The 15,333-nt window shown below is 39.2% G+C and overlaps 1 protein-coding gene across 2 annotated transcripts; it reads left to right on the top strand.

Moving 5' to 3' along the window:
* The first annotated feature begins 2,451 nt into the window (after positions 1–2,451).
* Positions 2,452–10,922, top strand: ecsit (ECSIT signaling integrator). Of its 2 annotated transcripts, none has more exons than XM_062993130.1 (8): positions 2,452–2,513; positions 3,547–3,693; positions 5,491–5,905; positions 6,531–6,754; positions 8,227–8,284; positions 8,958–9,106; positions 9,512–9,632; positions 10,343–10,922. In XM_062993130.1, exons 2-8 carry the CDS (start codon positions 3,565–3,567, stop codon positions 10,600–10,602), a joined length of 1,356 nt encoding a protein of 451 aa, XP_062849200.1. In that variant the 5' UTR covers positions 2,452–2,513; positions 3,547–3,564; the 3' UTR covers positions 10,603–10,922. The 2 variants fall into 2 exon arrangements, with proteins under 2 accessions (XP_062849200.1, XP_062849199.1); XM_062993129.1 differs by lacking the exon at positions 2,452–2,513 and adding an exon at positions 3,106–3,221.
* The last annotated feature ends 4,411 nt before the right edge of the window (positions 10,923–15,333 follow it).

Consider the following 15,333-nt stretch of genomic DNA (forward strand, 5'->3'; position numbering starts at 1 on the left):
GTTTGTTTGTTTGTTTATTAGGATTTTGACGTCATGTTTTACACTTTGTTTACATTCATGACAGGACAGGTAGTTTGTTTGTTTGTTTGTTTATTAGGATTTTAACGTCATGTTTTACACTTTGTTTACATTCATGACAGGACAGGTAGTTTGTTTGTTTGTTTGTTTATTAGGATTTTAACGTCATGTTTTACACTTTGTTTACATTCATGACAGGACAGGTAGTTTGTTTGTTTGTTTATTAGGATTTTAACGTCATGTTTTACACTTTGTTTACATTCATGACAGGACAGGACAGGTAGTTTGTTTGTTTATTAGGATTTTAACGTCATGTTTTACACTTTGTTTACATTCATGACAGGACAGGTATTTTTTTGTTTGTTTATTAGGATTTTAACGTCATGTTTTACACTTTGTTTACATTCATGACAGGACAGGTAGTTTGTCTGTTTGTTTGTTTATTAGGATTTTAATGTCATGTTTTACACTTTGTTTACATTCATGACAGGACAGGTAGTTTGTCTGTTTGTTTGTTTATTAGGATTTTAACGTCATGTTTTACACTTTGTTTACATTCATGACAGGACAGGTAGTTTGTTTGTTTGTTTATTAGGATTTTAACGTCATGTTTTACACTTTGTTTACATTCATGACAGGACAGGTAGTTTGTCTGTTTGTTTGTTTATTAGGATTTTAATGTCATGTTTTACACTTTGTTTACATTCATGACAGGACAGGTAGTTTGTCTGTTTGTTTGTTTATTAGGATTTTAATGTCATGTTTTACACTTTGTTTACATTCATGACAGGACAGGTAGTTTGTCTGTTTGTTTGTTTATTAGGATTTTAATGTCATGTTTTACACTTTGTTTACATTCATGACAGGACAGGTAGTTTGTTTGTTTGTTTATTAGGATTTTAACGTCATGTTTTACACTTTGTTTACATTCATGACAGGACAGGTAGTTTGTCTGTTTGTTTGTTTATTAGGATTTTAATGTCATGTTTTACACTTTGTTTACATTCATGACAGGACAGGTAGTTTGTCTGTTTGTTTGTTTATTAGGATTTTAATGTCATGTTTTACACTTTGTTTACATTCATGACAGGACAGGTAGTTTGTCTGTTTGTTTGTTTATTAGGATTTTAATGTCATGTTTTACACTTTGTTTACATTCATGACAGGACAGGTAGTTTGTTCGTTTGTTTGTTTATTAGGATTTTAACGTCATGTTTTACACTTTGGTTACATTCATGACAGGAACGGTAGTTACTCATTACACAAGATTCATCAGTTCACAAGGTTATCAAACACAGTCATGAACAATTTAGTGTCTCCAATTCACCTCATTGCATGTCTTTGAACTGTGGGAGGAAACCGGAGCTCCCAGAGTAAACCCACGCAGACACGGGGAGAACATGCAAACTCCACACAGAAAGGACCCAGACCGCCCTGCTTGGTAATCAAACCCAGGACTTTCTTGCTGTGAGGCGACAGTGCTACCCACCGAGCCACTGTGCCGCCCTGGACAGGTATTTACTCGTTACACAAGATTCATCAGTTCAAGTTTAGTGTCAAACACAGTCATGGACAGTTTTGTACCTCCAATTTACCTCACTTGCATGTCTTCGGACTGTGGGAGAACATCCGAGGCGACAGTGCTACCCACTGAGCCACCGTGCCGCCCCAGTTCAGGAACACCAGTAAACTGTGATATACATCCTGTTCAAGCATCAGTGGCAGGACATTACACATGCACTCACTTTGAAGCAACTTAAAGTAGTCAGTGCACTTTCTGCATGTTGTGGGGTGGAAAGTAAAGTACCCAACATACAAATGATGAGAGTACATGACAAACGTTTACCAGACAGAGCTTAGAGGTGAGGTGTGGGGTTGTATAGCACCCATACAGCTACACCACCATGCTGCCCTGTGAAATTTGTTTGCATTTGTAAACATGTATCCAAATATTAGCCAGGAGTCGGAATTGACCACATCAGCCAGTTCAAACTGTGTTCAAAGGTCATATTTAATTCATGATTAGGCTGGTTCAGTTTACCATGACAGATAATACAGCCTTATGAAAAGCATGTATTTAAAAAATCATCAAATGCAAAAACAAAAAGAACAGAAAATTTAATGCAAACGACTGAAATAATTGGTACCTAGGAAATACTCCAAGACAATTTATTAAAAAATTTGTAAGTACCTACCCTCTATACAATTTATAGATACAAATCATATAAATATATTAATTTAACATTTTTATTACAAATTTTAAACCTGAACCCTTTGAAACACTAACTTAAAGACCAACGATGACCAAGTCATTGACTTTCCTCCACAGTCAACTGACCTAAGCCCCTTCGAGCATTAATGGGGACACTTGAAGACTTGAGAAATTTAAGCATTCAATAACATCACAAGATGCTGTTTGAATTATATAAAATGATTCTGGGATAACATGGATCATCAGCTTTTGCACAAACTTGTGGAGTCCACGTCAGCTCAAGGTGAGTATAAACACTAAGAAACCCTTTTGAATAATGATTATAGTGGTCTATACATTTGATAGTGATTCAGGTACATACATATTTGTATTTTTTTTCGCTTGAATTTTGTACATAATTGTGTAATATTTGTCTTTTTATTGATCCTTGTATTCTTTTAATAGATACAGATAAAAATAGATAAAATAAAACATGTATATTGCTAATAAATATATACATAACTATGCATTTCCAATCAAACTAGAGAGGAGTCCTTTGCGAGTCGGAACCAATGGCAGCGGTAATGTTTCCCAGTGCTAAAGCTTACGGAGTTACGTTCTAAATCACACTATGTGCACTATATAGTGCACTATTTTGACACATTTCGACAACAGTTTGTAGCCTTTACAAATGACTTCGGAGTATAGTTACTGCGTCCATTCTTTTATTCTTTCTAAAAATACAAGCTCCAACATAGTGTAGGCCTGTTCAAAGGCTAATTCTTAGCGCTTTTCAATTAGTTGTGTGTAGGGCATAAGGGAGTAGGGACGTATTTGGGACACATAGTCGGGCTGAAGTGACGGACAGGAAAGTCATGCCGGCGCATTAGGATTGAAGGAGATTTGACCGAGATGTCTCGACTAAGTGACGTTTGCTTGGAATATAGATTTAGAAATAACCAAAAGCTGTTTAATTCAACATAAGCCTATGTTTTACTGTAATATAGCAACGGTAAGCACATTTACCTTCTCTGTTATTTAACACATGATTTCTACATTGCTTTCAGGCTGCATCTCAAATTTCACACTGCCTACTGTGTAAGTGCACTACGTAGTTCACAAAATGTTGTAGTGTCTACACTGCCAAGTGCATTGTATATATACACTATTTCATACATTATATTTTTAGCCCGAGTATTCTTTATAGTATTATTTACAGTAATTATCCTTCAATTCTGGTGCTTCTGTTGTTTATGTAATTACAGTTATAACATTCGTAATGTATTTAACCTAATTTTACTATATTTTACTTAATGCCATCTATATTTACTCTACAGAAAGGTTGTAGTTTCACCATGAAGACCAGCAGGTTTCTTTTACAAATTCATCACACTAGATGTATCTCATCTTTACTGAAAAACCAAGTCAAGTCTTCAGCCATTCATGCACTTGGCCCATCAGTGCCACAGATCTGCCATGGTCAGGTAAGTCTCTACCTCCTGGAAAGATTTACAAATTACAAATATGGCATGTAGTAGGTAGTGGTCCCAGGTTTCACCAGTCTCCTCTGAGTATAGTCTTTAAGGAATTTTCATTGGCTCTCTCAGCTTGCACGCTAGCTGGTGGATGTGTTACTGTAACTTGCCTCGAAGTGTCATTAAGGAATGGCACAGTGGCTCAGTGGGTAGCACTGTTGCCTTACAGCAAGAAGGTCCTGGTTTTGATGCCCAGGTGGAGCTGGCTGGGTCCTTTCTGTGTGGAGTTTGCATGTTCTCCCCGAGAGCGCCGGTTTTCTCTCACAGTCCTCAGACATGTAGGTTAGGTGAATTGGAGATACAAAATTCGAAATTCGGGCACCTACATGAACAACGATTAGCTGTCGTTCATACAGGGTGGGAGCCGGATAGGGACTCTCTCATAACCAGTGTTAATTTTGACAGCAAATTTTGATTTAGTTTTAGTCATAGTCTTTTGACTAAAATGTAATTTAGTTTTAGTCATAATTTACTCATCTGAATTGTTTTAGTCTAGTTTTAGTCGACTAATTATCATAAGAATATAGTCGACTAAATCTACAGTCGATTCAGTCGACTAAAATACATATTTGTTTGTTTGTTTGTTTGTTTGTTTATTAGGATTTTAACGTCATGTTTTTACACATTGGTTACATTCATGACAGGAACGGTAGTTACTCATTACACAAGTTAAAGAAAGAAAGTTCACAGGCTAGTCTGGTCTTCCCGGGTTTAGATCAAATGTGTGCGAGTGTGGTCTTGCCGCGGTACTGCAAAAGATTAGTACTGATTTGATGGCTACCCGGCTTGTCCCGCCCCTCCACATACGCTAAAGTAGTTCTGATTGGATCTCTTCCTAACTTGTCCCTACCTTCCACAAAACTAAATCAGTTCTGATTGGATGTCGTCCCTGCCAAACATTTTCGTCTCGTTTTTATTCGTTGACGAAAGTGTCGATTCATTTTGTCATAGTTTTTATCCTTTTATGTAGTTTCTATTTAGTTATCGTCTCTTTTTCGTCATGAAAAAAAGGTCGAAATTAACACTGCTCATAACTGATGCAATTACGACCTCTGCTGGCTAATTGATGCTGCCTGCACAGAGACGAGGGATAAGGGTGTGGCTCTCCATACACAAAGCTGATCCACATATGAATTTCCTTCGTGCAGGTGAAAAGCTGCAGTCGGCTACTGCAGCCTCGCTCTCCTCAATCAGGGCGAGGATCCGCATCAGTAAAGAGGAAGCATAATGCAACTGGGTAATTAGATATGCTATCCAATTGGATATGGGCGAAAAATGCATAAACAAAAATATGTATATAAAAAAAGAAAGAAATTAAACTGATGAATCATGTGTAACTGTAATTATCTGTCATGAATGTAACCAGAATGTAACCAAAATGTAAAACATGGCATTACATTTCTAATAAGTAAACAAACGGCCATTGAGAGATTATGTGATGGATAGTCTGGCCCCCTGGTGGATATACAACGACTTTGCACTGTGCCTGGGAGATACTGTACAGTATATCTAAAAGTGCTGCTTCAGTTGTATGTATGAGTTTTTGGTGATTTTTGGAGTGTATAGAAGTACACGTCAGCAGCAAACTATGAAAACAAATCTGTACATAATGTTGCACAATAGTGTTAAATGAAGTGTTCAGAGCTAAGACTCTAAGCTTGGACCTATCACATCAAACTATGAGCCTTTTCCCTTTAAGTTTTTTATTGTGTGAAACATACTTACACACCCTCTTATTGTTTTAAGGCGCTGAGGTGGTTGCATTGCGGTTCAACATTGTGCAGGAGACGAGCGGACAACACAAGCATTCAAGAAACATTAGATCATGAGACTGACAAAAAGTCCAAGTCTTTGGTCACACATGATGATCTGTTCGAGCGAGCGGCCAAAGACGCAAAGAGCAAAGCCAGTTTTAATCGAGTGATCGAAACCTTCAGCAAAAAGGACATCCGGCGACGCGGCCATGTGGACTTTATTTACGCCGCTCTGAAGAAAATGCCCGAATTTGGAGTAGAAAGAGACCTTGCTGTCTACAATAAACTTCTTGATGTGTTTCCCAAAGAGGTGTTTGTGCCACGGAATTTCATCCAGAGAATGTTTAACCATTACCCCCGGCAACAAGAATGTGGTGTGCAGCTGCTGGAGCAAATGGAAAATTATGGTATTTAACACATGGAACAGACACTTATCTTAAGTGGAAACTTGCTAAGCTGTCAATCAATATTGCTAATCAATATTGTCATATAAAATACAATTGCAATCAAAATTCTTAAACCCCTATATGACAAGCGTATTTAGTACTTAGTAGAGTACTTTTTTGCTGTTATGAGCTGCACCATATGGGATGTATAGTCAGACATCAGATTCTGGCTGAGTAATTTAGCACACTTCTCATGGGCAATGGCCTCCAGTTCACTAATTTTCTTGGGTTGTCATGCTGCAACTGCCTTCTTCAAATCCCACCAAAGATTTTCTATGGGGTTCAAGTCAGGTGATTGTGATGACCACTCCAGAATCTTCCAAAACTTTTCCTATAACCAAGCCCTGGGATTAATATCCCGTTGGAAGGTCCAATGACGCCCAAACGTTAGCATCTAAACGCCTGGTTTAGATGCATTTGACAGTGCCATGTTTATGGTTAAATGTCTTTAATAAGTTATTAATTAATTATCTAAACAGCTGGTATATTATAATGATAGGTAAGAATTTTAATTGGCCAGTCATTGTCTCCTCATTGTCTGGCTCACTGATGTTTGACATTTGTATGTTTATTTGTATATTTACAGGAATCATGCCCAACGTGGAAACTAAAGTTCTCCTGGTTCAGATCTTTGGACCTAAGAGTCACCCGATGAGAAAGTACCAGCGTATCATGTACTGGTTCCCAAAATTCAAGAATCTAAACCCATTCCCAGTGCCGTATGAGCTTCCGCAAGATCCAGTGGACCTCGCCCGCTTCAGCCTTAATCGCATAGCTAATGACCTGGATGCTAAAATTACAGTCTATCAGGTAACCTATAGCAGCACTGGTGATCAATCTATCGATGTGATATTCTTTTACTGTGTTTTATCATCAGCACAAGGTAAAATTTTACACTCCAATATGATATGTGCTGTATTTTAATTATTTGTAAATAGAAGACAGAAATACATTTCCCACATTCTGATCAAATTCAAATACTGCAATAGTAGCTTACATCACAAATGTCTTATAAGCAAACACAAAAATGTGTTTTAAGATTAGTGCTTTCTGCAAGTGTAGGGTTGAAGATATAGTTTTTTGCATATTTGTCACACTTAAATAGTTCAGATCATCAAACTACTTAATATTAGACAAATAACCGAATCATTTCATTTATTAAAAGGAAAGTGCTGTTTAGCCCTACCTGAGCCAAAGTGGAAAAAGTAATTGCCCCTTAAATACTGAATCAACCAGTTAACCAATTGAGAATTGGGTTCAGTTTCATCACACCCAGGAATTATTACTGACAGACTTTTTAAATGTGAACATCACTTAAATAAAACCTGTCTGACAGTGTGTAGCAGACTAGAAGTTCTCAAAAAGCAGCACATGATGCCACATTCTGAAGAGATTTAAATACAGATACAACAGATGGTTATGCAGCAGGGCATTGATCCAAAGTACACAAGCAAGTCCACCTCTGAATGACTTAAATGAAAGGAAATGTAGGTTTTGGAGTGACTGGGTTTTCTGCCTGAATGCACGCCAACACAGCCGAATTAAAGCAGTTCTGCAAAGAAGAGTGAGCTGAAATTTCTCCAGAACAATGTAAAAGACTCATCACAAGTTTTTGTAAATGTCTGAATGCAGTTGTTGCTGTTAAGAGTGGCCCAACCAGTTATAAGGTTTAGGGGGCAATTACTTTTTACATGGCTGATATAGGTTTTGAATAAAACTTTATCTTCAATATTTGTAATAATCATTTAAAAAGCTGCATGTTGGCGCCCAGGTGGCCGAGATTCTGAACTCCTCGTTTCGAAACTTGGCGTTGCCTCCGGTCGGCTGGGTGCCATCTAGCAGGCATAATTGGCAGTTCCTGCAGCAGATACTAATTGGCCACCGTATCTGCAGGGTGGGGGCCGGACTATGTGTGGGTAGGTGGGTCTTCATACACTGTGTAAGGACCCTGATTGGCGGAAGAAATGCCTGTTCATTGTGCTGTGCATGTGTCGGAAGAGGCGTGTGCAGTGACGTGCTCTCCTCGGATTCAATCTGGTATCCCTCAGCAGCGGAAGACAAATTGAGCGCGCTAAATCGGGAGGAAAATGGGGAGAAAATCTTTCCTATATTAAAATTAGTTAGAAGATCTGAAACATTTCAGTGTGACAGTTGTAAAAATAGAAGAAATCGAGTGAAGGGCAAATACTTCTTGCAACACTCCAAAAATATAAAGAAATTAAGATATAAAAGCTTGCTTTATAAAGAAAATTGTTTATAAATTGTTTTTTATATACTTACAGCTCCCCTCAACAGACATCACAGAGACTGGAGAAGAGATCACAAACTCTCATATTGTAGGTAGGTAAAAAGTCTTGCATTGATTATTGCTTAGAAATGTATTTCTGACAAGTACATGAAATTTATTATTGTATTCTTTTTTATCTTCTTGTTTTGTCTTAAGTAAATAAAGTGCATTTGGACAAATAATATAAAGCTTAAATTAATTTTTGCTGTGGAATCAAATAGACAACACATATAAAATAATATGGGTGTTTTACATGTTCTCTTATTTCAAACTTTGCTCTGAAATGACACTTTAACATACATTTTATGGCCAAAATTTTTTGGACACCCGACCATGAGCTTGTTTGACATACCATTTTAGACAAATGGTATTAAAATAGAGTGACCTCTATGTACTTGGTGGCTATTACAACAGCCACACATCTGAGAAGGCTTCTCACAAGACTTTAAATTATGTCTGTGGGAATTTGTGCCCAATCAGCTAAAAGAACATTTGTATGACTGGACAATGATGCTGGTCAAGAAAGCCTTGATTCGTGTTCCAGTTCATTTCAAAGCTGTTCAGTGGGGCTGAGGTCAGGGCTCTGTGCAGACCACTGGTATTTCTTTAAACCAAGCATGTCTGTATAGAACTTGCTTTTTGCACAAGTGGTGTCCCAATACTTTTGTCTATATAGTGTACTTGTGACAAACCTTCATCGGTGAATTTTCTCTGCCCACATGTCAGGTATTCAAGGTCCAGAGCAGCAGTCACGTCTTGCCAAGCACAACCCAAACAGGCCAGTGTTTGTGGAGGGCCCCTTCCCTCTGTGGCTCAGGAAGACTTGTGTCCATTATTACTTGCTCAGAGCTGACCCTGTCCCCGCTGAGGAGAAGGTACAGTATATATCTCTGTAAATGTGTTGTGTTTATTATGTGTTCTCACAGAAATACAGTATCTTTTTTTGTTTGTCTCATTGTTATGTTTTACACCACTTTATCCTGCTCAGGGTTGCAATGGGTCATTGGATGCAATGCAGTAACACACTCCGGACAGGAGGTCAATCCATCACAGGGCCTTTGCCATCCACTTCCCCCAGATATAGCCAACAATGTCTGTATTTAGACAAATCCAATAGCACTGCTGGGGACTCAGCAGACCCAGTGCTAGTGGGCTAGTGCAATTTACCACTGCTGGAAATCATTATATTTAATAATTGTTTTAGTGCTTGTATAACACTATAGATTCTTTCAAAGTAAAAATTGGCCCTATTATTTATTACCATATCTTGTTCCTTCTAGATCGAGGAGGAGCTAGATCCAGAGCTGACCGGTCCAAATCAGAGCTTCTTTTATCCCCAGCACATTGACCTTGACCTTAAAGTAGACTTGGGAGATGACCACAGCTTTGACGTTGAAGATGGTAAGTAGAGGCCATAATTAATATCCAACAGTTGCAGGTAAATAAAATAAAAATTCATCTGCTCCCATAGTTTTTGGGCTTTCATTGGCAAATCATTCTTGGGACCGGCACTGTGAACACACTGACAAGTACAGCTCCCAATGACTAGGCTGCTCAGACACCCCTCCCCCAGACATAGCCAATCATGTCTTGTTAAACGCTTGACAACTGAGTGAAAGCGCCACTGAGATTTGAACCCCAGATCTTAGCGGTATGATTTGCAGCATGCAAAATTGCCCGTAGGTATAAGTGACTGGGCACATGGGGCCCACCATCTTTGTGTGCATGACTAATCAGTAACAAATGAGTTTTCCAAACTGGAAAGTTCCCATAAAATGAAAAAAAAAACATTAAGTAAATGTAATTGTATCTGTTATTGGCCTTATTCTGTCATCTTGCTAAAATCCTTATTATACAAAATGCCCTGGAATTGGTTTAAAGGGGAATGTAAAGGACATAGAGCCAAAATACTGATTTCATTCCTGCTTTCTAAGTTGTGTTTCTAAGTCTAACCTTTATAGACAAAAGAAATAAGTTCTGAAATTACATTGAAGTTACAGAAGGGCTCTAAGGTCCTGGATTTTTTTTCACCAGAATTTTTTCTATGCTGTACTTGATGCTAGAAAAGGCAGCTTATAGACTGGTTGATTTTGGTGCTTTTTTTTGTTTAGTGGTGGAGGGTGCAGTCTTTGCCATGTGCATGACCGGGCAGCATGATCAGGCTACCCTGGCAAAGTGGATCAGTGGGCTGCAGGAGAACAACCCCATGTTGGGCCAGATTCCCACCGTGTTCCGGCTGGACTCTGGACTCCGAGAGCTGCAAAGAGCTGAGGATGTCCGGCATGACGCTGGACAAAATCAACACTCAGAACCCGAATCAGACCACACTGCAGAAGAGGAAGTAGTGCACTCGCAGAGGATGAAGCAGTGACTGAGAAACAATGCATGGACTTGAATGTTGAGGTAGATCTGATCTTGGTTAGTGGGCTTAAATCAATTGGATTATGACTATAACACCCAACATAGAAATTCTTTCAGTTCAAAAAAGAGCTGCTGTAAGATGTAGGTCAGACTATTTTATATAGTAAAAAGCTACATTTAATGAAGAAAGTGACTAAAGGTACTAGATTACCAGTTCTAGTACTGACGTCATCATCAGCCGAAACTAGTCAAAATGGATTGTAACTAAATTATCTGTAATTTAAAAACAACTCCCACAAGTTGTATTTTAATAAATAACTATAAATAGAATTAGGCTTATTAGTCTTTTTTTCTAATTGTAAATGTGTTGCTGTTCAGGTGGCGCAGCAGTAAAAAAAAAAGTACTCTAGCACACCAAAGCTGGGATTTCGAATACATCGTATCAAATCTCAGCTCTGCCATCCGTCTGGGCTGGGCGGCCACATGAACGGCAATCGGCTGTTGTTCAGGGATGGGATGAGCCGGACCAAGGTTCCTCCTAACTGGTGGGGTGGGGGGGGGGGGGGGGTGAGAATGTGTGAATGTGTTAGCCAAAGCTAATTATGTAAGCTAAGTTTTTTCACTTTATTTCCTTCCAGCCTTATTGTGGTCAGGTTTGTGGCTAGGCGGGATATCCTGGACAGGGTAGCAAACCATCGCAAAGCTTCGGCCATATCCTCTCAGACATAGCCAGTACTTACTGCTGTAAGTGCCTGGCTTTAAATAATAGTTTATTAAATAAGTAAAATCTTAAATAACATTCAGATTATTTGAATTACACATTAGTTACATTAATTACACCATTTATATTACTTTTGTTTTTTAAGGATGGTTTTGTCCCTGTATTTCAATTTATTAATGACATTTCTTATCATACCTAAAATGAGTAGAATTCACAGGTGCATAAGCACAATCAATTTTGACATTAGAACCTTGTGGTACCTGGGGGAAGGGGTGTGGTGTTTACCCTGAATTGTTGATTCCCTAGTTATTCAAGTTGAGCCATCCCTTTAATGAAATGTGCCCTGTTCAGGGTGTGTTCCTGCCCTTTGGCCAAGCTGTTTGTGAAAATACAGAAACAGTTCACCTTAAAATAATGCCTAATGTATTACTGGTCTATAGGTCTCTAGATATGCTGTTAATAATCAATTCATTAATGTATTTATTAGGATTTTAACTTCATGTTTTACATACTTTGGTTACATTCATGGACAATTTTGTATCTCCAATTCACCTCACTTACATGTCTTTGTATTGTGAGAGGAAACCCACGCAGACACGGTGAGAACATGCAAACTCCACAAAGAAAGGACCCAGGACCTTCTTGCTGTGAGGCAACCGTGCTACCCACCGTGCCTCCCCTTTAAAAAGATAAATAATTATGGACTTGCTAGTAGGTCCATGATGATTAAAAGGTTAGAAGCAAATCACATTTGCTCTAGAGGTTGTGTGTGTTACCATTGTCAGCGCTGCTTGAGTGTACAACATACACTGATCAACCATAATTTAAAACCACCTCCTTGTTTTGACACTCACTGTCCATTTTATCAGCTCCACTTACCATATAGAAGCACTTTGTAGTTCTACAATTACTGACTGTAGTCCATCTGTTTCTCTACATACTTTGTTAGCCCCCTTTCATGCTGTTCTTCAATGGTCAAGACCCCCACAGAGCAGGTATTACTTAGGTGGTGGATGATTCTCAGCACTGCAGTGACACTGACATGGTGGTGGTGTGTTAGTGTGTGTTGTGCTGGTATGAGTGGATCAGACACAGCAGTGCTGGAGTTTTTAAACACCATGTCCACTCACTGTCCACTCTATTAGACACTCCTACCTAGTTGGTTCACCTTGTAGATGTAAAGTCAGAGACGATCGCTCATCTATTGCTGCTGTTTGAGTTGGTCATCTTCTAGACCTTCATCAGTGGTCACAGGACGCTGCCTACAGGGCGCTGTTGGCTGGATATTTTTGGTTGGTGGACTATTGTCAGGCCAGCAGTGACAGTGAGGTGTTTAAAAACTCCATCAGTGCTGCTGTGTCTTATCCACTCATACCAGCACAACACACACTAGCACACCACCACCATGTCAGTGTCACTGTAGTGCTGAGAATGACCCACCACCCAAATAATACCTGCTCTGTGGGGGTCCTGACCATTAAAGAACAGCATGAAAGGGGGCTAACAAAGCATGCAGAGAAACAGATGGACCTAGTCAGTAACTGTAGAATTACAAAATGCTCCTATATGGTCAGTGAAACTGATAAAATGGACAGTGAGTGTAGGAACAAGGAGGTGGTTCTAATGTTATGGCTGATTGGTGTATTTGGAGACCAGCACACACACACACACAATGCAATTTGAACATTTTATTAACTTCTCAGAACAAAAATTAGAAACATTCAACTGCAGCGTGCAAGGCAAATGCACGTTTACACAAAAGTCATCAATGATTCAATGAAAATGGCTCAAGATCGTTTTGTTCCATAATGTGTGTACTTGGTATTAAAAGTGCAAAGACTACAGGGGGACAAGAAAGCAAAAAAAAACAAAAAACAGGCACATATCAATGTACAAAGATAAATGTATGTAAACAAATACAAGTATGTACAAATGCATGCTTGTGCTCTCTATAGAAAAGTCTGCAAACCAGAAATACAGTTTAATGCATTTTATAAAAACATTGTGTGTTAAGGCCTGGACACACCAACCAGACTGTGAGCCATCACACACCACTGAGCACCAGTAGGACACTTTAACCTGTAATCTAAACAGTGTGTCCACAACATGGCAGTATTTGACCCTCATGGTGTCATGGTGATGATTAGGCACATAGCGAGGCGGTTTTGTAATACTGGGTGTTATATATTATATATTATTCTTTTTCCCTTTTTTGTCTCCCAATGTAGTTGTATCCAATGGCCCAGATGTATCTCCTCTACTCCTGCAGAAACCTACCCTGACTGAGGAGAGCTGTACCTAACACGCCCTCTCCGTTATAACAACAAACTGCTTCAACAAACTTTTTACCTAAATGAGGCAGTTTCACAGGATCAGTATCACATACAGCGAGTCATGCAGTGATCATTGTGCACGACCAGCCAGCAGAGGCCGTAATTAAAGGAGCAATAAGGAATCCCATCAGACCAACCCCAGACACAGCCAATCATGTCTGTGTAGGCCCCGGCCGGCCAATATCACAGTCGAGATTTGAACTTGGGAGCTCAAGATCTCAGCAGTTATGTGGTAGCATGTTTCATTGCTGTGCCACTCAAGCATCCGGATAACTAAAAATTTTAAATCAAGCTCCATAAACTATTTCCTAATGTATTTTGCTTTGGGCACTGTGGCATTACAATGTTTCTACTTTGTGGAAATAAGAGGGTCCAGTTTAAACAAAATACAACCCCAGATTTCTATTCATTCACCCACCATCAAACTTCATAGTTGCCATGTGTGTTGTGTTTGGACAGAGGCATGGTTCTGGTGATTCTCCAAACCCAGATTACCCTAATCCAGCTGATACTTGGCACTGGCCACCTAATCCATCAAGCACCAGATAAACAGTTTTTGCACTGATGTTGATTCCATGGGCAGTTTGGACCTCACAAATAAGTACTGCTATAGAAGCGTGCAGAACAAAATCACTTAGCTTAGCTGATGGCACTTGTAGATGTTTCCAGTTCGCATTATTGGCACTTAATCAATAAAAGCAGCTGTTACAGGGCAGAAGTTTGATGAACTGACTTGATAAAAAAGGTGGCATGGTATCAAAGCACTTTATGCCCAATTCTGCTGCCACACATGTACTGGTGCTGGTCATAAAATTAGAATATCATGAAAAAGTTGATTTATTTCAGTAATTCCATTAAAAAAGTGAAACTTGTATATTATATTCATTCATTACACACAGACTGATATATTTCAAATGTTCATTTCTTTTAATGTTGATGATTATAACTGACAACTAATGAAAACCCCAAATTCAGTATCTCAGAAAATTAGAATATTGTGACAAGGTACAATGTTGAAGACACCTGGTGCCACACTCTAATCAGCTAATTAACTCAAAACACCTGCAAAGGCCTTTAAATGGTCTCTCAGTCTAGTTCTGTAGGCTACACAATCATGGGGAAGACTGCTGACTTGACAGTTGTCCAAAAGACGACCATCGACACCTTGCACAAGGAGGGCAAGACACAAAAGGTCATTGCTAAAGAGGCTGGCTGTTCACAGAGCTCTGTGTCCAAGCACATTAATAGAGAGGCGAAGGGAAGGAAAAGATGTGGTAGAAAAAAGTGTACAAGCAAAAGGGATAACCACACACCCTGGAGAGGATTGTGAAACAAAACCCATTCAAAAATGTGGGGGAGATTCACAAAGAGTGGACTGCAGCTGGAGTCAGTGCTTCAAGAACCACCACGCACAGACGTTTCAGCTGTCGCATTCCTTGTGTCAAGCCACTCTTGAACAAGAGACAGCGTCAGAAGCGTCTCGCCTGGGCTAAAGACAAGAAGGACTGCTGAGTGGTCCAAAGTTATGTTCTCTGATGAAAGTAATTTTTGCATTACCTTTGGAAATCAAGGTCCCAGAGTCTGGAGAAAGAGAGGAGAGGCACAGAATCCTAGTTGCTTGAGGTCCAGTGTAAAGTTTCCACAGTCAGTGATGGTTTGGAGTGCCATGTCATCTGCTGGTGTTGGT

The sequence above is a fragment of the Trichomycterus rosablanca genome, chromosome 4, assembly GCF_030014385.1.
Source record: "Trichomycterus rosablanca isolate fTriRos1 chromosome 4, fTriRos1.hap1, whole genome shotgun sequence".
NCBI lineage: Eukaryota > Metazoa > Chordata > Actinopteri > Siluriformes > Trichomycteridae > Trichomycterus > Trichomycterus rosablanca.

Excerpts from the sequence above, each read along its gene's own strand:
- ecsit (XM_062993129.1), top strand. The coding sequence starts at position 3,198 with ATGTTTTACTGTAATATAGCAACG. Across the intron at positions 3,694-5,490 it reads CACAGATCTGCCATGGTCAG|GCGCTGAGGTGGTTGCATTG; the intron begins GTAAGTCTCTAC and ends TATTGTTTTAAG. Across the intron at positions 5,906-6,530 it reads GGAGCAAATGGAAAATTATG|GAATCATGCCCAACGTGGAA; the intron begins GTATTTAACACA and ends GTATATTTACAG.